We start from the raw sequence: 21,286 nt of genomic DNA on the forward strand, positions 1-21,286 counted from the left end.
TCGAAAAACTGTATTTGAAAAGGAAGCGTATTTTAAATATCAAATTAACATACAAGAAAGAACTTTGTAAAGTTGAAATTAAAGTTTTTATTTTTAAGCAATCAATAAATTCATTAAACTTTATTGGTGTTCAAAATGGTTGCAACGTTTTAAGTGTGAACTTTACAATTCATTTGAGAAGATTTACAAGCAATTCGCGAGTTTATTGCACTGTAAAGTATTTTTAATTGTGCGTCTCCATCCTGTTCGGAAACTTTCGTTTTCGACGACATTCATAAAAAATCTCATAAAGTAAAGCAAACTTCCGAAATAAAAATGTTGAGAACATTTATTGCTTCTCGATTTAGAATTCATTTTGCAGAAAATGTTATAATGTGAGGGAATTCCAATACGAATCGTAACAAAACAAATACTCATTGCAAAGAGACCCTCATTAAACGTAAGAGGTCAACTTATCAGGAGCTTAATGACGCAGCAACCAATAAATTGTCTGGAGAAGTCAAATGAAACAAACAGATAAAAAATTCATCCAGTTTAATTAAGCTGGTTTACAAAGTACAAATTATCATCTGATTCAGTGTAGGAATCCTGTCTCAGTACAAAATGATATACATACAACTGTGATCGTTAAAATACTCATTTTAAAAATTTTGGTTCTCTCCCGAACTACCAATCCGCTACACTCAATAAATACGTCAATGATAAAATTGTATAAGGATATCAAACATTTCAAAATATTTACATAAAACGTAAATTTGAATACGAAATTATACTATATCACAGTCACTAGAGAAAGATGAAAACCTAATGCCTACAATACGTTACATAGCAGTCTATTTGTAAACACGTCCACAAGAGCTACAATCTTCAAAGCCGTCTGTTACACCGTCGCGTAATTATAATTTAGATCAATCACTCATATTTCAAACAATCTCTCCTTACAATGATAGAATAATATACAAATCGTTAAAAATAACTACTAGCTACTAATTTAATATACGTTATAAGACTACATTTTACATAATACGTAATATCATTTTAATTTAAAGGAAATACTTAAATTCGTCTCGAATATGTACTCGGTTAGATACTCGTTTTACTTGCTATGAATAAGATAGCGTTTAGTCTTCCAGCGTTGTAAACTGTCTGTTATTCCTTATCGGAACTTGGCAATGCAGACCCGTTTCCAAATTCGTTTTATTTTGCAAACAAGCAAGCTTTAAATATGCTAATACGATTTTACTTGGAAAATTTTTGTTATATATTTTCATTGAATTACGCGACGGTGTAACAGGTATCCTTCGTTACCTTAATGTTCTTAATATGCAAAGACCTTTATACATTTGTACAGTTCACTATAAAGTAATATTGCTTGTATTACATCCTAGTGATATTAATTTACAATTTAATTAACTCCTATAAGAGTGTCCTGAACAACCTGAAGTCCCTGAGTGATTGGTGAATGCGTGCATTTCTCGATACTGTGACTCCCTGTGGACGACAAAAATCATTGTAAAGATAGTTTAAGTTTTGCTGATGCCGAAATAGGGATCGATGGAACATCAATGGTTGATATATGTAGATAAAGATACTATGAATCTTACCTCTCATAAGGCGGTGGCGGCAAGATATCACATAAGTTCATTCTACAATCTTGATCGCTTCGACCTTCCGTTGCGTACCTCACATCTTGATTTGTTTGCCTAAATGTATTTTCCCTTCCCAACCAATGCCATTGAGGGTAATCATATTCTACTTCAGCCATAGCCCACTCTTTGTTGGCATCATGATGGCTCGAAGATCTAGAATGGTTTGTTTTGCAGGATGGGCAGTCTTCTATAGACATGTCCTGAATTTCATCCTCATTCCCACATTTTGTCATTTCACTGTAATCTTTCGTGAGGGTCGAGCTGCTACTCCGGCAGCATGTAGAGCATTCTTCATTTGAGTATTGATTACTTTCTCCGTAAGACCGGACCATGCTGTTGTCATATGAGCCAGGACTAACAGCACACTTCATGCATGAGTCTTCTGCATCGGTGTGATCCTAAAAATGGAAATAACACTAAAATTCTCAAAAACAAAGTCGTCATGAATAGAGATATTTACAGTTATTTCTTATTTGAGTGAAATTATAACGAACCTGATAATTTAATTCCGTATAAATAGCACTGGAAGCATACGGTTCCGGTTGAAGTCTTCTTTGACCTTCTTCTGGAATTGGATTCAAAACATTCGTATGCTGAGGAAGACTGTACTCAGCTTCCATTGACATAGTACCTATGGAATGACCACCTATAAATTAAAAATAATTTTATTTCACATCCGAAATGAAAGAAGTCTAGTCTCACAAATAATACAATATTTCTTACCATGCAATAGACTTTGATGGCAATTCAAAATTTCTATTCTAGGTTCGTTGGAACCTTCAAACATAGGTCTTTCTCGCAACCAAACAGCTTCTTTACCTAAAAGACATTGTTGAGCATTTACAATTGCAGTTCCTAAAAAACACGATTGTATTTATTGTATTTGTTTACCATATAAAAGGGCATTGCCTGAAGTTACTATTCTTACCAGTCGTGTTTTGGCTCTTTCTTTGTTTAGACTGCTTTCGCCTTAAATAAACAACAACTCCAGTGCCGACAAGTACTAGCACTAACAAAGTTAGACATAATGCCAGCAGCCAAGTTTCTTGGAACATTGACACTATCGCCTTGTCCGTCGATGGTTCCGTCCTAGAACACGATGTTTATTTAATACCGGAACAAATATTTTCTGTTAGAAATACAATTTTGTTGATACGAAAAAACTTGAATCATAACTCAGATATATTATATACCTATATAGTAGTTAAATGACAATGATAAATAGTAACTAGGCTACCTGGCTACCTTTTTAACATGAAGAAAGTAAAGTTGCATAACATTTGTACAAAATATAAGCTAAGGTATACGTACTGTACGTAGTGCCTTTGTGACAGCGTGGGCAGCATGTGTATATGAGCGGGCGCGCTAAACGGGCCGTGTCCGCGGCGCGTGACAGCGGCCGCGCGAGCACTGTAGCGCCCGCCGGCCCGCAGTGAGCTTGCCGCAGCCGCGCGCGTCTTAGCACCCAGCGACATTTGACCGACCACGCGACCGCCAGTACTACCACCCACGCGAACCTCAATCTAAAACAAAACTTAAATTATTATCAACCAAACAAATGTCAATAGAATATTGTTTATATTGTATACTAACCAAATAACCGGATAGTTCACCGTTCCATGTATGCGGGGGCGGCGGATCCCACCGAATCCACGCTGACGTCGCATTTATCACTCCCGCTGTGACGCTTTGTGGCGGCTCTGTTGGAACTACAATATATTCATCGTACGTTAAACTCACACGTATACCTCGGCCACAACATATTTGAACAATACAAAGATTCGTCTTACCGTCTTCTTCCGTAACACCAGACTTCATATTAGAGGGTTTACCCAATAGTAACTTGTAAAATGGCATCAAGAACACATCATATTGAGCGTGAGGTAATAAACCAGTTAAAACATGACTAGAAGACCCACTATTGTGTACTGTGGTCATTGAAAAGTTTTCGTATTTTCTAAAATCTGCTAAACTTTCTTTATAAGAAATATTGGAATGCCGATAATCTTCTTCTATAACGTATTGTCGATTTAGAGAGGTCCCGTTAAACCATATTTTGACACCTTCTAAGTATTCATTGTAATCTGTTAACACCTAAAATAAATAATTTAACGTTAATTTTCATTTTGACAATAACACAGATCCATCTAATAGAATTTTAATTTTTGAAAATGTTTACTTACATCCCAAACAATTTTGACTGTAGTGGCAGAAATGCCTTCAACCCTTCTTAAAGCTAAAACGTCTTGCTGTAAATATCGGCGCGCTTGAACTAACTCATACTGCGTCATTGGCGGATGATTCTGATGTTTAGAAAGATCTGGGTATGGAGACGATGTTTCTAAATCACCATTGAATGAGTTAGCTTCTCTTCTTAATACCTAAAATGAACAACCGGATTATAATAATTAATAGCAAAGATACATACCTGATAAATATAAAATTCAACACTTACCTGTAAAGTTGCGGTATGCAAAGCACTTCCAGCTGCACTCACAGCTACGCACGTCAATCTACCAGCATGTTTCGTCGTAACCCGATCCAGATACAAAGACCCGGTACCATGAGTTGATTTAGGAAACACTAATTCCTAAAAAAAAGATAATGGTCAATACCCTGTTGCAAAAGAGGATTAAAAAAAATTACAGGCGATTAATAATATCATAGTTTTCTTACTTGTGACCCTTCCATGGTCCAAAAGACGACAGGCAGCGGTGTGCCCTCGGCTTCGCACGGGAAAGACACTGCTTCCCCTTCCCAGGCAGTTTGGTCTGAAGGCACTCGAGTGAAATGAGGTAAAGCTAAAAGGGAAACACAAGATAAGCGAATTGTTGGAACTATTTGAAAACATGAATTATATAGTTCTTCAAAATATATCTTACTTCATTTTATGAAATTTCCCAAAATAAAAAAAACTCAATTTTAGGTTACCTTGGCGTCCTGTTTTAGTGCTGCCAGCGGCAGTGTTTACGATATTATTTAATATTAATTAAATTGATCAGAGAAAATCACAAGTACCTATATAATCGGTCTGATCGCACAAGTTTTTTCATACATACTGTATTGAAGATTCACAACTCATTTATAATCTAAAATGACTTACAATGTAAAGTAAGCGAGGCAGATGCAATACTAGTCCCGGCTTGGCTTTCAGCTCTGCACGTATAAGTTCCAGCATCAGTAGCAACAACTCTATCTATTCTCAGTGATCCTCGACGAATGATCGCGTACGGCGATAATGAACCAGTGTCGCGAGACCACGTCACTGACACATCTGATTCTGGGGATGCCTAAAATTATATCATTTTTGAGAATGTTGAATGATTTTATCTTGGGCCATAAAGAAAAGAACGTATAAATTACGTGCTAAAGAATTAAGGGTTAAATGATAAAGTTATTTTGTTTGAAAATATTAAAATAAATATTGCGGTAACAAGGTCCGATGAATAACTAGATTAATTTTCCACTTTATTACCTGACAGTGAAACTCAACATTCTGGCCTATCAATGCCGTTATGTTATTAGGTTTCACTAGAAAATGTGGTCGCCGTAACACGAGTAACGTCGCGGGGCGAGACTGTCTCTCTCCAGCCACATTGGACGCTACACATCTATATACCCCACTATCCGTTGGAAGACTTTCTAGTATTCTTAAATCACCACCATTTACGATCATTATTCTGAAAGGATTAACATTATTTAGGCATACCGTTTTAACACCATTTAATTGTTGGCTAATTTTAACAAAAGCGCGTTAGTCAGATTGTTTCAATAAATCATTAGTCATTGTAACTTAACAACGAAATTAAACAGATGCCTGAGGGAATTTGTTTTGCGAATAAACATTCACATGCTGAATGTAATTACATTGTTTTGGTTTCGCTTAACGTTAATATATTGAGTAACAAACTGTTTAGGTTGAATGAACAATAGCCAACTGAAGTAGCCTAAAACAAAGTTCTAAATCCCGAATTAATTACCTCCCGTTAACTTCGACGTCTAAACTTTGGCCGTCCTTCGTCCAATGTACTCCTGGATCTGGTACGCCCTTCGGGGCAGAACATTCTAGTACGGCGGGTTCCCCGCTGGCTACTTTTACATCTCGAGGTTCTACTCTGAAGTCGTCTCGAAGAACTAAAAAAATATCCTTTCTAGAACATCTGTACGTAGTTGAAATGTAACCTTATTTTCATTTTCAACAAACTTATTTTCTTTAACAAGATTAATTCAACTTCTAAATTGTCAAAATAAACTGCTGCATAACGTCTTTAAATAATTCCAGATACTGGTACCTAAATAAATAAGGATCTTACCCGACCTTTTAGTGGTTTACCGCGCTGCGGCAAAATCGTATCTAGTTACATTTGCAAATATTGAAATCAGGTAAACATATTTGTTGAGATTTCAAAACGATCCAATGAACGGAAAGCAAGCAAATTTATTTATAGTACGAAAGGTGATTGTATTTTAAGATTTTTTTCAGCTTATATTTCAGTATTTACATATCGAAAGAATATTCGTTTTGATTTAAGTCGCGACCAACAACCAAAGCTCTTAAGAGAAAGATCGTTTAAACACCTCAAAGTGTTACAAATCAGCTTCATTAAAGGAACATTCAGGAAACCTAATCAAGTTTTATAACATCCTGTATGGTAACTAAACCCTTCTAATGTAGTAATACGGGACTGAAACGTAATTAACAGGATTAACAGGGAATTAAAGTACTTACCAGCGATAGTGAGTGTTGCGTTCTTACTGACGGCCTCGCCGACAGAGTTGCGTGCGACGCACCAATACACACCCTCGTCGTTTTCCTTCTTGCCACGCATAACCCTACAATTTAACGACCAACTTAATATCGGGCACTACCTACAATACTTATAAATATAGCGTTAAATTATAGCCTTATAAAAATATAGAACTCCCTATTTTAATATACATCTTTTTGGTCAGTGACTGTAAATTATATGTTTGTTACCTATACTATTAATTTAACTGGACCCCCTTTTGAATTATTTATGGTATCATAGACTTGGAAATGAGTAAGGGATTTACCTACTCGTGGTTGTATAGAAATGACGTCATCATTCAACAGACTAAACTAGCTACTAGACTTAATCGAGTAAAGTAATCGAGAGACAAAAATGAGTAACCGTTGGGAATAAAACGCTTTATTTCTCGCTTGCCTTGCACGTATAAAAATCAAAAAAAGGAGTAAATCAAAACACTCAATAAAAATCTTAAATGGTTTTGTACCATGCACGAGTATAACGTTTTGCATTTTTTTGCGTCGTGTCAAGACAAGCCGTAATAAAACACGTGTAAGTACTGAAGTTTTTCTGCCTCTAATTAACACAACAATAAAAACTCCCGCCAAATTAGTCTGGTTATTTTTTACGAGACGACACGCGATAAACAATGAAAAAAAGACATTTAGAGGCCGTTGTATCCAGCCTATTATGATAAATAAAATTTATGTATTGAAGTTTAGTACTTTATAATACCGCTCAATCGTAATTACCAAACAAAAGTTAAATTAGTAATTACCAAAAAAATAAGAAGAATAGAAAGTACCTTTGGTGCTCAATGGATAAACCAGCTGAAACGGGAAAACTTCGATAACAGAAGTACTCCTTCCTTAGTGTAAACTATACGAGTATATATGACATATTATGACTTGCCCCTATTCGATAGTAGGACAGAGATGAACTGGTACCAAAAAAAAACATGAAAACTTCTTGGATTGGACATAAAGGATGCTGTACAACTCGCAACACGCTATAACATTATAATCGTGTAACTCCAGTGCATATTGATTTTATACTTGCTAGACCAAGTGCATAATATGTTAGACATAAATTCAATGAGTCTTGTTAACTATAAAATTCATATAAAAGTCCTTATTGAATAAACTTTACGCATAAATATTATAATAACCATGAAAACTTCGTGTTACGCCGGCGTGCGGCTTTAAGAGCCATCATTACATTAAGGATGTCATATTAAAGCTATATCTTTTTTTAAATATACTCAAACGGTTATCTTTGCATCATCTTTTTTAAAGGTTTTTTTTCCATGTTTATTGCTAAATTATTACAGTATACCTTTGCCTTTGCCGTAATTTCGATGTATTTTGCGTTCCTTAATTGCTTATTTTTATAGTTCCCCAAAGATTTGCGCTAAAGGACCAAACACTACGCAAGTTTAAGGAAATATTTTTTTTTAATCAATCATACACCATAGTTTAGTTCTATGTGGCCCAGGGTAGATAATCGTGAAATTATTTGGGAGAGGCCTTTGTACAGCCCTGGTACAGGGAACTAGACAAAAAAATTGGCAAAGCCTATTGCGGTTATATACTGGACATATTTAAAATGTCTGCCCTAAGTTGGACCTAAACTGAGCACAATATAGATCTCTAAATCAACAAGATAAGTTGGAATAATATCAAACCCTAAGCATGTATAGGCAGTGAGGTATTCCTCTATACAAAATCATTGTCTCGAATAATGGATAATTTTATTTCGTGTAATCCAATTTTAAAACAGGTAACAGAATAAAACCGCAATAACGAAATTATCATTAAAGTCATTAACAATAGGTAGCGCCATCTGTCATGTTATGTTCGAATTACGGACGCCACATGAATTAATTAAATCCCAAACATTTATCACAACGGACATTTGAATCTCTGCAATGCACAATGGAATATAGGCGTGGTAATAAAATATGATTTGGGTATTACAGCCTGTAAACTACCACTACTGATCATTAACCCAATTTAAATAGTACTTATGGGTGTGAATAATATTTTTTATAGTACTTTTATCTATAGCTTATATATATACTTTTATCTATCTTAGCTCGTGGCTAAGCTATAACCATATAAGTGAACCGATCACAGGTTAAGCTACGCTTGACGCGGTTGATCCGTAGATGGGTGACCATCTTTGTCATATCGAGTTCCTCCGTGTTTCGGAAGGCACGTTAAATTGTGGGACCCAGCTGATATTCCTACATCTTTGACAGTCGTTGCAGTTAGTCAGAAGCTTGAAAGTCTGACAACCAGTCTAACCAAGGGGTATCGTATTGCCTAGGTAACTGGATTGAGGAGGCCAGATAGGCAGTCGCTCCTTGTAAAACACTGGTACTTAGCTGAATCCGGTTAGACTAGAAGCCGACCCCAACATAGTTTGGAAAAGGCTAGGCCAATGATGATGAAATTAGTACTTTTATCTAATATAAAACAGCAGGTTAGTTGAGTGCTAATCTTCTGGTGTTTTATCTACATAGATTGAGCTGGGATACCATAAAAGTCAAGAACGCCCGAATTGTTTGAAACCCGAGTTGGAAACTATGGTCGATCGATGAATAACGACTAGCTGATAACACTCGATCGCTATCTGGATCTTAGTAATAGTATAATTTCAAAACCGAATCAAATACGAACAAAAATCAAACATAGCAGTACCGGAATAAAGCTGACAAGTCTATTCTTAACGTTAATAATAACATTGTAATTGAGAAGAACTTTTTCGTAATTCCTATTCTATTACTAAAATTTAAAATTCAACCTTAATTAAAGAAAAACTTCCGGCCATCATCCAAAAAAAAACCTTAATCAACTTGACATTCACTTTGCATGAATCTTTCAATAATATTATTGAACTATCCAATAAAAGCATCGAGGCCCCTCGACGCGACGACGGATGGAAACAAATGAAACTCACACGCCAACATAAAACGACAATCCATAATAGTCGACACATACAATAAAAAGTCTCCCTGTACGAAAATAGCTATACCAGCGATACCTACGTTCGTTTGACGCATCCTAGACTGTGTGTTGTAAAATAGACAATGCGGTTTTGTACGACTGCGGGATATTCGCTCTTGTGTCTGGATTCGTAAGTACAAAAGTAATTTAAAAACAATTTACCTAATGTTACATTGTCTATTTTCTTTATGATTATTTATATGTTGTAGTGTAGCATGTTATATCGATAAACTGTCGGCTCTGCTTTGTCTCAAATCAGTTAGGATAACTAAAAAATCAATACCGTGCCCTCAACAAAAAAGCAAGTACACGTTTTTATCCTTCCTAAAGGCATGATAATGTAATTACCTACAGTTTTCCATATCCCGCACGATGAATGGGAAAAATCGAAAGCTCGACCGCTCGCCGAATAAGGAAAAAATGAAGCTGTTTCTTTTTAGGCAAGACAAGAGCCCTAATAATTACTTACCATCAAATAAAGCGCATGATCTAAAGTCGAATTTTATTACCAAAAAAATCGGGCTCAGTTATGCGGGTACAAAACAGCAGAATGACCAGTTTTGTAATGATGAGTAAAAAGCTCATTACGGTGACTAAAGAAGCGCTTGTAAAAGTTATTAAGGATGTAAGATTCCTTGCTAGTTGAATTGCGGAAATCGGATGGCAGTCTGAGAGAGTGGCGAAGAAAACATGCAGGATCACAAATCTAAAAATGTATCAACGTCGGTCTTTGTTCAGCGTAGTGCGTGCAGTAGGAAAGGAAGAACGAAAATTTCGGAAAAGTCGAAATTTCGCTTCTTTTAAAAAAAAATCAAATCAAAAGCAAATACATACATTTCTATAAGGCTGGTTTGGAATGGCACGAGACTCACACGACGAATATCTATAATAAAACAACATTCACTAGTGATAAAATAAAGATTGTAATGACTTACCTAAGGAACAAGAGTCCATCCTCCAGCAGGACTCTGTGTGGGTGGTCAGTGGGAGCGAGTGGGGAGCCATCTTTATACCACTGGATCGTGGGCTTCGGTTTTCCTTCTGAGACACAGCGCAGAGTAGCAGGCTCACTCCTGCCGACTATTGTGTCAGCTGGATGTTCCTTTATGCGAGGAGCCCGAGATTGAGCTTCGGAACAAAAAAGCATCGAAATTTTAATCAAATAAATAGATAATTAAAAAGGTTTCATTACTCAAAGGCACTACTAAAATACGGTGACGGAAAACATTGTTAGAAAATGTGGACTCCAAATAATGCAAAATGGAATTTCGAACCAGGATTAAGCGTAGTGATCAATGTTCTATCTTTTTCTTTACTTATCTTATCTGTGGCTGGTTTTATTTTAATAAAAATTAAAGTACCTATATTTTTATGCTTGATTAAATTGTACTGTCCATAAAATATTTATAACAGCGGAATAAAACCCACCTCATTCAATAAAACCTCTTAATGAGACGCTTTTAAAATAATTAACTTTATAACTCCTGGTATAATGACATCAATCTGAGTAACTTGGTCAACGGAAGTTCTTTTTACTGTTTTTAATTGGGCGGAAGGTGTCAGTCATAATATTCGTGTCTATTAATTTAGTTTTACTCGCTTTTCCAAATTTATTGCATATAAAATTAGTTCCGCACATAATATGAAACGGCATCCATATTAAAAAAAAAACTCTCGTGATTCCTTAAATTCGGTGCTGTCGCATTCAGTTACTGTTGCCCGCTTATCTTTTATTCTCTTACCTTTTATGGAGCACGGAAAGCTGAACAAAAGATGCAAAAGCACTATACACTTGAACTGGTTCCATCTGAGATTATCTCTTTTAATTGGACCCGCGGTCATGCTTGACACTACTGATTAACGTCACTTCGCACTTTACACCGCATAGTTTATTTTTACACGTGGTTTAATACACTAATTATAACCGGCAATGAACTTGTTGGTACATTTTTGTATCGTTTTAAATCATAACATCGTAGTTGATGTTTATGTGAGTTTGCGGAGATCGCGGTCTGTTTACGGCGCGGGGCGACACAACCTTCCCGTGCGGTGCTCTTAGGGTTACTGCCCCCCCACTCTATAATGTCATTTCGCGCCGACTCAGTACGTGCAGCTTTTGCATGCTGCCGAAAGCACGAGGAAAGCTTGATGATAATGATTTTCGTGGAATGCATGTCTGCAATAATTTGGCTTTTAAAAATAATCTGACAAAAACTAGTAAGCAACAACGACTAAACTTACTACTGAACAACATCTGTTCCACATTGCAGTATAGTTTTGAATATCATTGATTTATGTTACTTCTCAGTTGTCTCAGTCAGGGAGACAATAAGATATTGTTAGTTTCGAGTTATTTTTTTTAATTTTAGTACTATCATCTTTCTGAATTGAATACATGATAATTAAAGTTGTGATTTTACAAGAAAAACAACATTTCTACCTAAATAAATCTTTTAGGAAGAATTTTAGGTAAATATGTTTTAAAAGCCGAATTATATATATACGTAAATAGTTTACGTATCATAGCTTAAATTGTAAGTTAAAATTAGTTTACTTAACTATTGTTAAAAAGTGCAACCAGTAAAGTTAAAGTAATTATATGGACAAACGTTGTTAATTCGTAATATTTAATTTTCTTTTTCATAAAAATGAAAAAATAGATTTGCCTACCAGTAATATAAGCCCATAAAATGCACCTGAAAAAAATACCCAAAGTAACCCAAAAATAAAATATTTTAATAAGTAATTAGCTTACAAATTTCACTTAATATCCTTAACCCTTAAAAGGTAGCGGTGCTATAATTTGGCCAGAGTTATTTCTCCCACCTGCTTACACCCAAATTAGCGTCCCAACGATGCCAAAACAAATAAAATATTAGCAGTATAGTGAAATCCCGAGATTAGTTCGTCGGGGGGTCGATTCTGCACACGTGGCGGGTTGAACGTGTCAATTGGGACTCCCAGCATATGCCCGTCACGTATTTAGTTACCTAACTGTGTTGTGGTGATGACACAGACATACAAAGATTAGATTCACTAGATAACCGCGTGAAGTTTATTGATGTTATCTCATTTTTGACAGAAATGATCGATTGGTATGCGAAAAGTTCGTTCGTATATGTGATTGATAAGCAGACGTTTAACAAATAAACGTCGTTGAAACATAAAAGCATCGGGATATGGACGGTTCTAATTTAGAATAGGTCACCACTTAACCGCACGTGGGCGTGATTAAATACGATTGGTATCTGACATTGTGACTTCAAAATAAAAGAAAGAAGAAAATAGTTGATTTTTTTAAGGGAATCAAGATGACATATAACGCAATAGTAATTTAGCAAAAGAAAATAGAAAAAATCATAACCACGCAACTCTCTACGAAGGTTACAAAAAAGTGAATCCGATTTTTATCGTTTGCTACAAGAGTTGAAGTCATCGATAATATTGAATGAACATAAGCTAACCGATATGTCTAAAAATAAACAGGTTTCCGTTTTTAGGGATCACTCAACACAAATATTTTTTCAGCTGCGTGTTCCTCGGTTAACCCACCTCTTTGAACATTATTACTACCATTACGGTATTTTAATACGTAATAAACTCATGTATCTTGTATGACTTTCAGGTTCATCATTCGCTTGAATGTCGAACACGAATATAAATATTTTTGACAACATTGCTTAACACGTTAATGAAAGCATCGGAGCCTAAAAAAAGTTACGTACGCGTATTTATCGGTTTAGACCGACTAGTTTCGGAACCAACTGCAGTCAAACATGCTTAATCATGAGGTGAGTGGTTGAGGTGGGTGGCTTAGCAGATGCAAATATACGGCGGATCATGAATCGGCCTCACGAGAGTTATTATAATAATAAAAAAATCTTGACCTGTCCCCCTCTAACAAAGACCTGCTCAAACACACAAACACAAATAAAACAATATTTTTCTACCTAAAGGAAGCATCAATCCTAATTGGCGATGTAAAACGATTTTATTAAAGGTCGTTACTCGATTATTTACTGCTCTCGATTCTCATTCAGTCGATTTTATATCCGAGTCGTTCCCCAGATCAGTCTGAATGTAATCAAGCTGCACGGGACAAAGGAGGCGTCCTTCATTAACTTCGTCCTACTAAAATATTCATTAGCAGTAGTCGTTAAGTACAGGGTTAGATTGGCTAATACTGGTATTGGTTGATTGAGATAGGTCAATGTTTGGTTGAGAAAGTTTTACGCTTTCGATCACTTGATTCACTTTAGTTTGCGGATTGATGGATTAGGATGTTAGGTTTGAGGTTCATTTGGATAAGTGATTTAGTATCTCCTGATTATTGTTTTGTAGGCTATGATTTTTATGCTTTTTCAACTTACTATGGAAAATATAGGTGGCCAATCTTTAGAGCTTCAGAATTGAGCTGGCAGAAATTGTTTTTTTTAAACCAAATATTTGACTCAACATAAATATATTATACAACATTGTATGTGTTTATGATAGTATTATATCGTATCCTGCATTACGTACCTAACTGATAACCAAATAATATATTTCAAATAAAACTGACTGTGTACAGTCCTGTTTTTGCTCAACACATCAAAACACATGAGACTTCAATACGTAAACAAAACAAACTCAACATCATCAAACGGCAAGTCATAACATTTTTATTCTTGCACCAAAAAGGCACCTCTTTCAAGACATCGTAAGAATAAATCCTCCATACGATATTTACTTCCCCGATACACAAATGCGGGTCACGTATTGACTCAAGTCAGGTGAGACGATACAGATCGTAGCCACGTGCCACACACACGCTGCAAACGTTTGAGAACAAAAAACTATCTCCCCAAATGCATGACTGGCTTATCAGACTTCGCACACGTTGTGCAGGCTTTTCTGTTTAGGGGTCGATGGTATTTTATAGTGAAATAGATGAAGTTGATAATGATTCTTAGGTAATATGAAAATTTAGGACAATGCAATCTTCGAAAAATAGGGATGAAGGGATAAGCTTTATGTTTATTGAAATGCCAACCAAAATAAAAAGAAGCTAAGAAAAAAAGTATTTTTTGATGTCATTATACATGTTGTCTATTTTTAATGGAATTATATTTAAGGCAGCGATTAAGATGAGAAATTAATTTAATAGAAATGAGTTATCGATGTACATAACTTGATTGCTATTTCAATTGAATATCATAAATAATCAATCTAAAGTTATTGAATACATACTTGCAAGACATAACTTGCAACAAATTGAATTCAAGCAGCTATGTAAAGTGAACAATATAAAGTGCCGGCGCTAGAGAAATAAATCCTCATATGAAACAGGTCAGTATCGGGCAAGCGCCTCGGGGTCCACTAATTCAATCAATTGGCCTACCATAAATAAAACGGGAGACACTTCGCGATACACTACACGTAATTGAGAAGCAAGAGGCTGCAAGCGACAAATCAATTAAGCTCGAAGGAGATAAAAAGGATGCATCAATAATTTATTTCGAAATAAATGAGACTTCATCCGATACCGCAGGATACACTAATGTAAATTTTACGATAAAGATTAAGACGTGGTTTCGTTCTGACATTAATTCTCCTCCGTGCAAAATAAATGATTTTATGTTAGCGCTGCTAATGCTAGAAACATGATATCTGTTCGACTCCTGATTATTGCTGCTGGCAATTAATTGCACGCCTTTACTCGTATAGTGGTGAATTTATTAAAACTGGAACTTGAAACGTGGTGGAGGTTTTAAGTTTTGTTGTCGAATGTCGCCAGTTTGTGTAATTTATACTGTCTTATTTTATAGTCTGAAAACATTTAGATAGGTGACAAATTTAATAAAGTCGAGCTTTATCAAATACGTTGAATCATATTGATATTGTTACTTTACAAATTGGTAATATCAAATTCTGACAAAGCAGTCGTTCTTTTAAAACCTCATGCTGTTTTATCAACATAACCTGCATTTTTGTTCATTATTTTTCATTCTTCGAAGATTTTAGTTATTAAAATACAATGCTGTAAAATAAGCTCTGGTTTCAGGCAAATCAGAATACAGAGATTTTTTTCCAATTTTACCAAAGATTAAGACTACCTAACATCTACCTACATTTTAAGCAGATAATTTTATCCTTACTATATTACCCGCAATTTATTCCACGCTATCTTCTTCAAACAACCTACGCCGGTCAGATACAAAGGCACCCTATCTGAACAACATAATCCTATCAGCAGAAGTGATGGTACACAACGTAAGGACATTCAGTTAAGAGACTTGATTTATTTCTACTCATTATCTTTGTTTTACTTTATTGAATAAAGTGTTTATAATTTAGTAAGGCTTGTTTATATTTTTAATTTTATTTTTGCCCCTTAGATCCCTATAAATAGGTTACGATTACGATTAAGAATCCAATTAATATTTCAAATTTATCAGGGATTCGCAAATGGCTGGTGAAATGGAGTATTTAACAATCAAATTAATCTGTTAAGTATAAAAAAAAATACGAAGATAAAACTTTCGGACCTGGTAACAACGTTACTTGTTTTAAAAAAGTTTTCTGATAAGTGACGTCACAAGAGATTCAAACATATTTTTTTAAGCCCCAGTTTATCTAGCAGCAGCCAGCCCCAGTCGATTAAAGACAATTTTTAATTAATAATAAAGTTTTATGTAAAGTTTACGGTCAGCTGGTTTTGACACCTAGGCCAGGTTCTATCAGCAAATGACATAATATTCATCAATACATATTCCAATACTACATAATATAACAAAAGGATATCAGTCAGAAATATTTACTAATAGGCTGGTATCGTTTTATTTTAAGACATTTTCTTTTCTCCTCAACCTAATCCTACACATCCCCCACTTAACTAACGCTAGTTGTAAATAAACAATACAAATCGAAATAAAAACAAACAGGAAATTAGATACCAAGACCTGAAGGGGCTTTAAGAATAATCCCTGTTTTTGTTAAGGGTGAGCCGTTCCTGCCAACAAATGGAAGTGACAGTGTACACTAGAAAATTAATCGTGAAAAATCTCTTGGAGGAGGACGGGGATAAAAGGAGCAGTTAAACCGTGCCACGTGCGCCGTCTATTAACAGTTAACACTATTGGGCTAACGCCAAAGGGAGATCAGTAAACGCGACAAACTTTCGTTATAATTTATAGTGACGTTCTATAGATAGGCAACGGATCTTGATACTTTGACTGAAATTTAGTTTATATTCGATGTAAGAATGTATGATGGAAAATAATTTTGATAAAAGATTTTAAAGATCTACAGCTTAATTTTTCTTTATAACATTTCTGACAGAAATTCTTTTGTTAAATCAATTGTTATTTTAGTTTTTAATTGTGTATTTACAAAAAAGTAATGTTAAAAAGTAACTTTTAACGAATGTTTTATTTTCATAATCATTTAACTTCGACGATTCGACTCACTCGAAAAGACCACGTACCTAGAAATAGTTATAAATAACCATACAACTGCAAACCGCATCCAGCAACTCATACTCCTGCACGATTTGTTATCAATACTTCGGTACATTACAAGTTATCGCTACGTACAATGAGTAACAAATTAGACGAGGTCTACCGCAGGGCGTTGTTATCTCCGTACAGTGTCGCTCTTGCCTCTCCCCACTGTAGGCTCTGCTTATCGCACTTCAATTGGGGAATTTTCGGTATTAGACGTTCGCTTAATACATGGCATTCTGATATGAGATTGAAGCTTTCTTATACTGTATTAATCTTCGCAACCAGAATATATTATAACATATTCTGGTTGTGTATTTAAGAGAGGGGTTCTTTATAAGTATGACCTTCTAGGATCTCGATTAAATGAATAAATCGATATTCCACAATTTTGAAACGTCTACGTAAAGCTTGTATTATAAGTACTGGACAACTGATAAACATACTTATATATATCAAAATACATGCATATAGAGATCAATTTGTACCCAGACGCAGACCAAATTATTGTGCCTGTCACACAAACATTTATTTGGATGTGATTCGAACACACGGCCTTTAGTCTACCAGTCAGGGCCACTAACTACTAGACCAACAGGCGAGTTACGATTGGTCACGAGTTCTGAGCCTTTTTACCAGTTATACGCTTATATTTTGAATATTTACAACGGATTACAAAGAGCAGTGAACGTGACAAACGATACAGGTGCAAATAGGTCACCAATATCATAAAGTTCTATAGCACGTATATTTTTATGGAACCTCAGTAGGCTGCACTCATCAAAATAAAATCTTTGTTTTACAAGTTGAGACATTTACGCGTTTTCTGTTGACTCCAATCAAAACTGTTACAGCCTCCCCTTTCTTTTGTTTCGAAATCTAACATTTGCATAATTCTGCAAACTTTTAAACTCATTTGTTTCGATTCATAAATATTTATACCACGATTTACAATGCTATTGTGTATTACGCAACAGATATTTTAATTTGTAAAGGCCGTGTCCAAAACATCACGATCCCCATACATTCTGTTGAAATAAAACAACTTTTTTAAGATAAATTGCAAGATTTGTGACCGGCCAGTGCACACAATGAGTAACAAATTGCACTAGAGATACACCGCGGGTGCGTTTATCTTTCCAGTAGCGAACGTTCGTGACGTTCTCGTGTTACGGGGATATTCTGTATCAGGTTTCGGAATAAATCGGACGGTACTCGACTTGGTCTTCAACAATACATTCGAATGTTACTCGATTTGTTTTGGCTGCTTGTTTCTGTTTCTGAGGTAGTAAGTAATGCCACCTATTATGTTGTTGTTGAACTATTAAGGCAATGAATGGTCATCGAGAAACATGCATTCACCGCTGTGAGTTATTTGAATAAATACTCATTGGGTTATTTATTATCTCCTAAAAAAATATATTTTTGGATCCCGATTAGGAAAAGGTGGCTAAACCATAACCATATACATACTTACAACACCATTATTTTCGTACCCATATTTGCAAAACAAATTATCTTTATTTTTGAACTGAAACTTTCTTTTTAATTAGGTTAAATTTATCATAAAAAAGTCTTACAATTAATTTTTTAACATCAAAATATTGAGGTTATTTTTCAATGATCTAAATGGAATCAATTGAAGTAGAAACTCTTTGCAACTGTTCACATATGATCACTTAAGATAAAAAGACGCACCTAATTCTATAAAAGATCTCATAAAACCAAATAGCCAGAGGTAATAGCTTTGTTGATTCTCCGCATGATAACGAACTCCCCTTGACAGATACTCTGCACATTTGTCCAAACGTTATCACGCAGACAAACGCTTTAAAAAGTCACGGTTATTTTTTTTCTAATAGATATTTTTGCATTTAAATAAAGGTTATTATTTAAAGTAAATAAATTTTCACATGAGTTTGGATATGTTCATTTGACTAGATTTTTCAATTACAATATGTCCCTCCAAAAACAAAATAACCAAACAATAGAAAATATGTGACTCACAAGAAAAGGAAAGGATGAAAAATACTCCGGAAATTAATATAATCGCGAAAACAAATAAAATTTAAATCGAATTCAACTATCACCGACAATTTCAACCAAAAAGCATTTAGAAAGCTTTCAGAAGAATTGCTGCATTGCAAAAAGGAAGATCCTGTTACTAAGGGCATATTGTACACATCAGCATTTCATCTGCCAATAACTCCTTTCTACAGAATATTCCGTCTAATGCATTCTTTTAACTCTAGAACATTCCCCTTTTAAACCCGTAAAATTTTTACATACACATACCTACTTAGATTTTTTATAAATTTGCATGTGTATTCCGCACTCAACAGCAGTGCTTCATATGAACATGCCACAAAATTTTATGGGATTACTTTAGATAGATGAGGGCATTAGAGTCTGTTGTCACCAAAAGGAATCCCACCCCTTTTGCCCCGAGTCGTTACGAGAACGACAGTCTTTTATCAAATGCCACAGCGATAATACTTCCGAAACTTCTGCATTTCCCCGGGATATGTGTGAACAGTGAACACGTATGTATTTATTGGATTAGTTCTTTGTATTCGTCGTTTGATAAAGTTTTTTTGCCCGAATTAGAAAAGTTCGAATGTAGGGTATTGTGTTTTCGCCATTCATGGCGATGAAAGAAAACCTTTTCTGTTATTTTGTTTAGTTAACTTTTTTGTTGGACATAGTGCCTATTAGGGTCTTGAAATAAAAATTATATACGGCATATATCTTCAAATTATACAGTCTTTAAATTATTTGGGATAAGAAAAAAATCTAAAAAACTTTTTAAATCCTCCGTAACGTTTCAAATGTGATTTTATCCCACAGCAAAATTCTCGGTCAAGAGATCTTGAAAACAAAGCTCAAAGAAGGACAACAAACAACAAAGTTCCCAACACGACAGTCACATTCAACAAGACGTAACATGATACTAAAGACAAATAATCGTAACAAATAAAGTTTCTTATTTTCAAAGGATATCATAACAGGATATTTAATAAAAAATAATAGGATGACTTGGTACGATAGCGCATGATATCGTCATTAGTCACAATCAAAGATTTATCTTACGATCTCAGTTGATTTGTAACAATTGAACGCATAAAACGAAATGAGCTTGTTTTTAGGAAGCGAATATCTTTTTTTGTGTGTAAGCAATTTGAGGACTTTCCGAATAGGTATATATTCGTTTCTATTGTGAATTTCGAATACGATGTTCAACTTTATTATTCACTGGCAGTTTTGTAAAGCAATTGTTATGTCAGTTTTGATATTGAAAAGTTCCTACAGAAATCGCAAAACATTTCATCGTCGATAAAGCAGAAACTTTTCAAACATGGACAGTCAATAACGTTCAACGAAAACCGAATTTTAATAGAGACGTTTTACCCATCCGTTTTACCGAAGCATTGTTCACAAAAATATCGATTGAAGCCTCAACGTGGAACTCAGACAACGGCTTTCATAAAACAGGGAGTAGATTGTTTCCAACATTTCGCCGGAAGACAGGGAATGGATTCGGACTAATACGTACCCTTTCTGACGAACCCTCGCATAAAATACAGAATGCCTTAGGTCCACGATTTCCGACGGACTTCTATTGTCTGGTTCGGTGCGTGCAACCCTTCCTTATTAAACAGACGAAAGTTTTATTCCGTAGGTGTGGGTTTGTTTGATTAAATTTTGTCGGTAACACAATATTTTAACGGCAAGCCAAAACATTTAGCTGTCCTTAATTTGTTTGTGTAAAATTTGTTTACCTTGAATGTTATTTTACTGCTTCCTCGGGAATTCTGGAAATACATATCACTTTAATAGCTTCAGAGGCCTACCATCATCGGCCACTGTATATCGCTTTTCTAAATAGGGCCGATTTATTAATACGGTTATATTAGGTATTACTATTTTAACCCAATTATTAACGTTGAATAAAAAAATATTTGCTTCACCTATTTAAGAAACTAAAAACATCCTAATTTGTAGATCTCTCGTAAATAGAATTTTGAACGTTGTCCTGAAGCTAAAATAAAATATTCGACAAATGATCTTCAATTTGTTCTGCAAATGACGGGCTGAAAATACTTGAACGAAAAAATGACGTCTTTATTTTACGAATGATTGAGTTTTTAGAATAAGCTTCAATTTCGGCTGACGATATCATTTGTAATGAAATTGCTAGAATTTTTCATGATATTTTCGTTCGGAATTGATATATCGATGAATGAAACTGATGAGTTCTTATCGCATGGAACATTTTTTTGTTATGAGATATATGTATGCAGCTTTCTATTATTATGGAATTATTTGCATCTGTTATGGGTATATTTGCAATCTCTTTGTGAATTACTATTTTCTTCTAG

General features: G+C 34.9%; 1 protein-coding gene across 3 annotated transcripts; it reads right to left on the reverse strand.

Annotated features, from left to right (window-relative positions):
- Window positions 1-519: 519 nt before the first annotated feature.
- LOC113496711 (neogenin-like) lies at window positions 520-11,533 on the reverse strand. 3 transcript variants are annotated; one of them, XM_026876019.1, is made up of 17 exons: window positions 11,169-11,533; window positions 10,362-10,554; window positions 6,379-6,482; window positions 5,630-5,783; window positions 5,125-5,329; window positions 4,753-4,939; window positions 4,326-4,450; window positions 4,105-4,239; window positions 3,833-4,030; window positions 3,440-3,743; window positions 3,243-3,358; window positions 2,961-3,172; window positions 2,578-2,738; window positions 2,373-2,504; window positions 2,144-2,280; window positions 1,605-2,047; window positions 520-1,491 (listed from the first exon to the last, which is right to left on the reverse strand). In XM_026876019.1, the coding sequence occupies exons 1-17, from the start codon at window positions 11,266-11,268 to the stop codon at window positions 1,410-1,412; spliced, it is 2,988 nt and encodes a 995-aa protein (XP_026731820.1). In that variant the 5' UTR covers window positions 11,269-11,533; the 3' UTR covers window positions 520-1,409. The 3 variants fall into 3 exon arrangements, with proteins under 3 accessions (XP_026731820.1, XP_026731819.1, XP_026731821.1); XM_026876018.1 differs by having other exon boundaries at window positions 2,144-2,295; XM_026876020.1 differs by having other exon boundaries at window positions 2,144-2,295; window positions 2,373-2,468; window positions 11,169-11,532.
- Between the last annotated feature and the right edge of the window lie 9,753 nt (window positions 11,534-21,286).

The sequence above is a fragment of the Trichoplusia ni genome, chromosome 8, assembly GCF_003590095.1.
Source record: "Trichoplusia ni isolate ovarian cell line Hi5 chromosome 8, tn1, whole genome shotgun sequence".
Taxonomy (NCBI): Eukaryota; Metazoa; Arthropoda; class Insecta; order Lepidoptera; family Noctuidae; genus Trichoplusia; species Trichoplusia ni.

What these genes read in the sequence shown, in the direction of transcription:
- LOC113496711 (XM_026876018.1), bottom strand. Translation starts at nt 11,268, where the DNA reads ATGACCGCGGGTCCAATTAAAAGAGATAATCTCAGATGGAACCAGTTC. An exon ending in CGCAACACTCACTATCGCTG is followed by an intron (nt 5,784 to 6,378) that starts GTAAGTACTTTA and finishes ATATTTTTTTAG; the next exon opens with TTCTTCGAGACGACTTCAGA. An exon ending in ATGTTGAGTTTCACTGTCAG is followed by an intron (nt 4,940 to 5,124) that starts GTAATAAAGTGG and finishes ATATAATTTTAG; the next exon opens with GCATCCCCAGAATCAGATGT.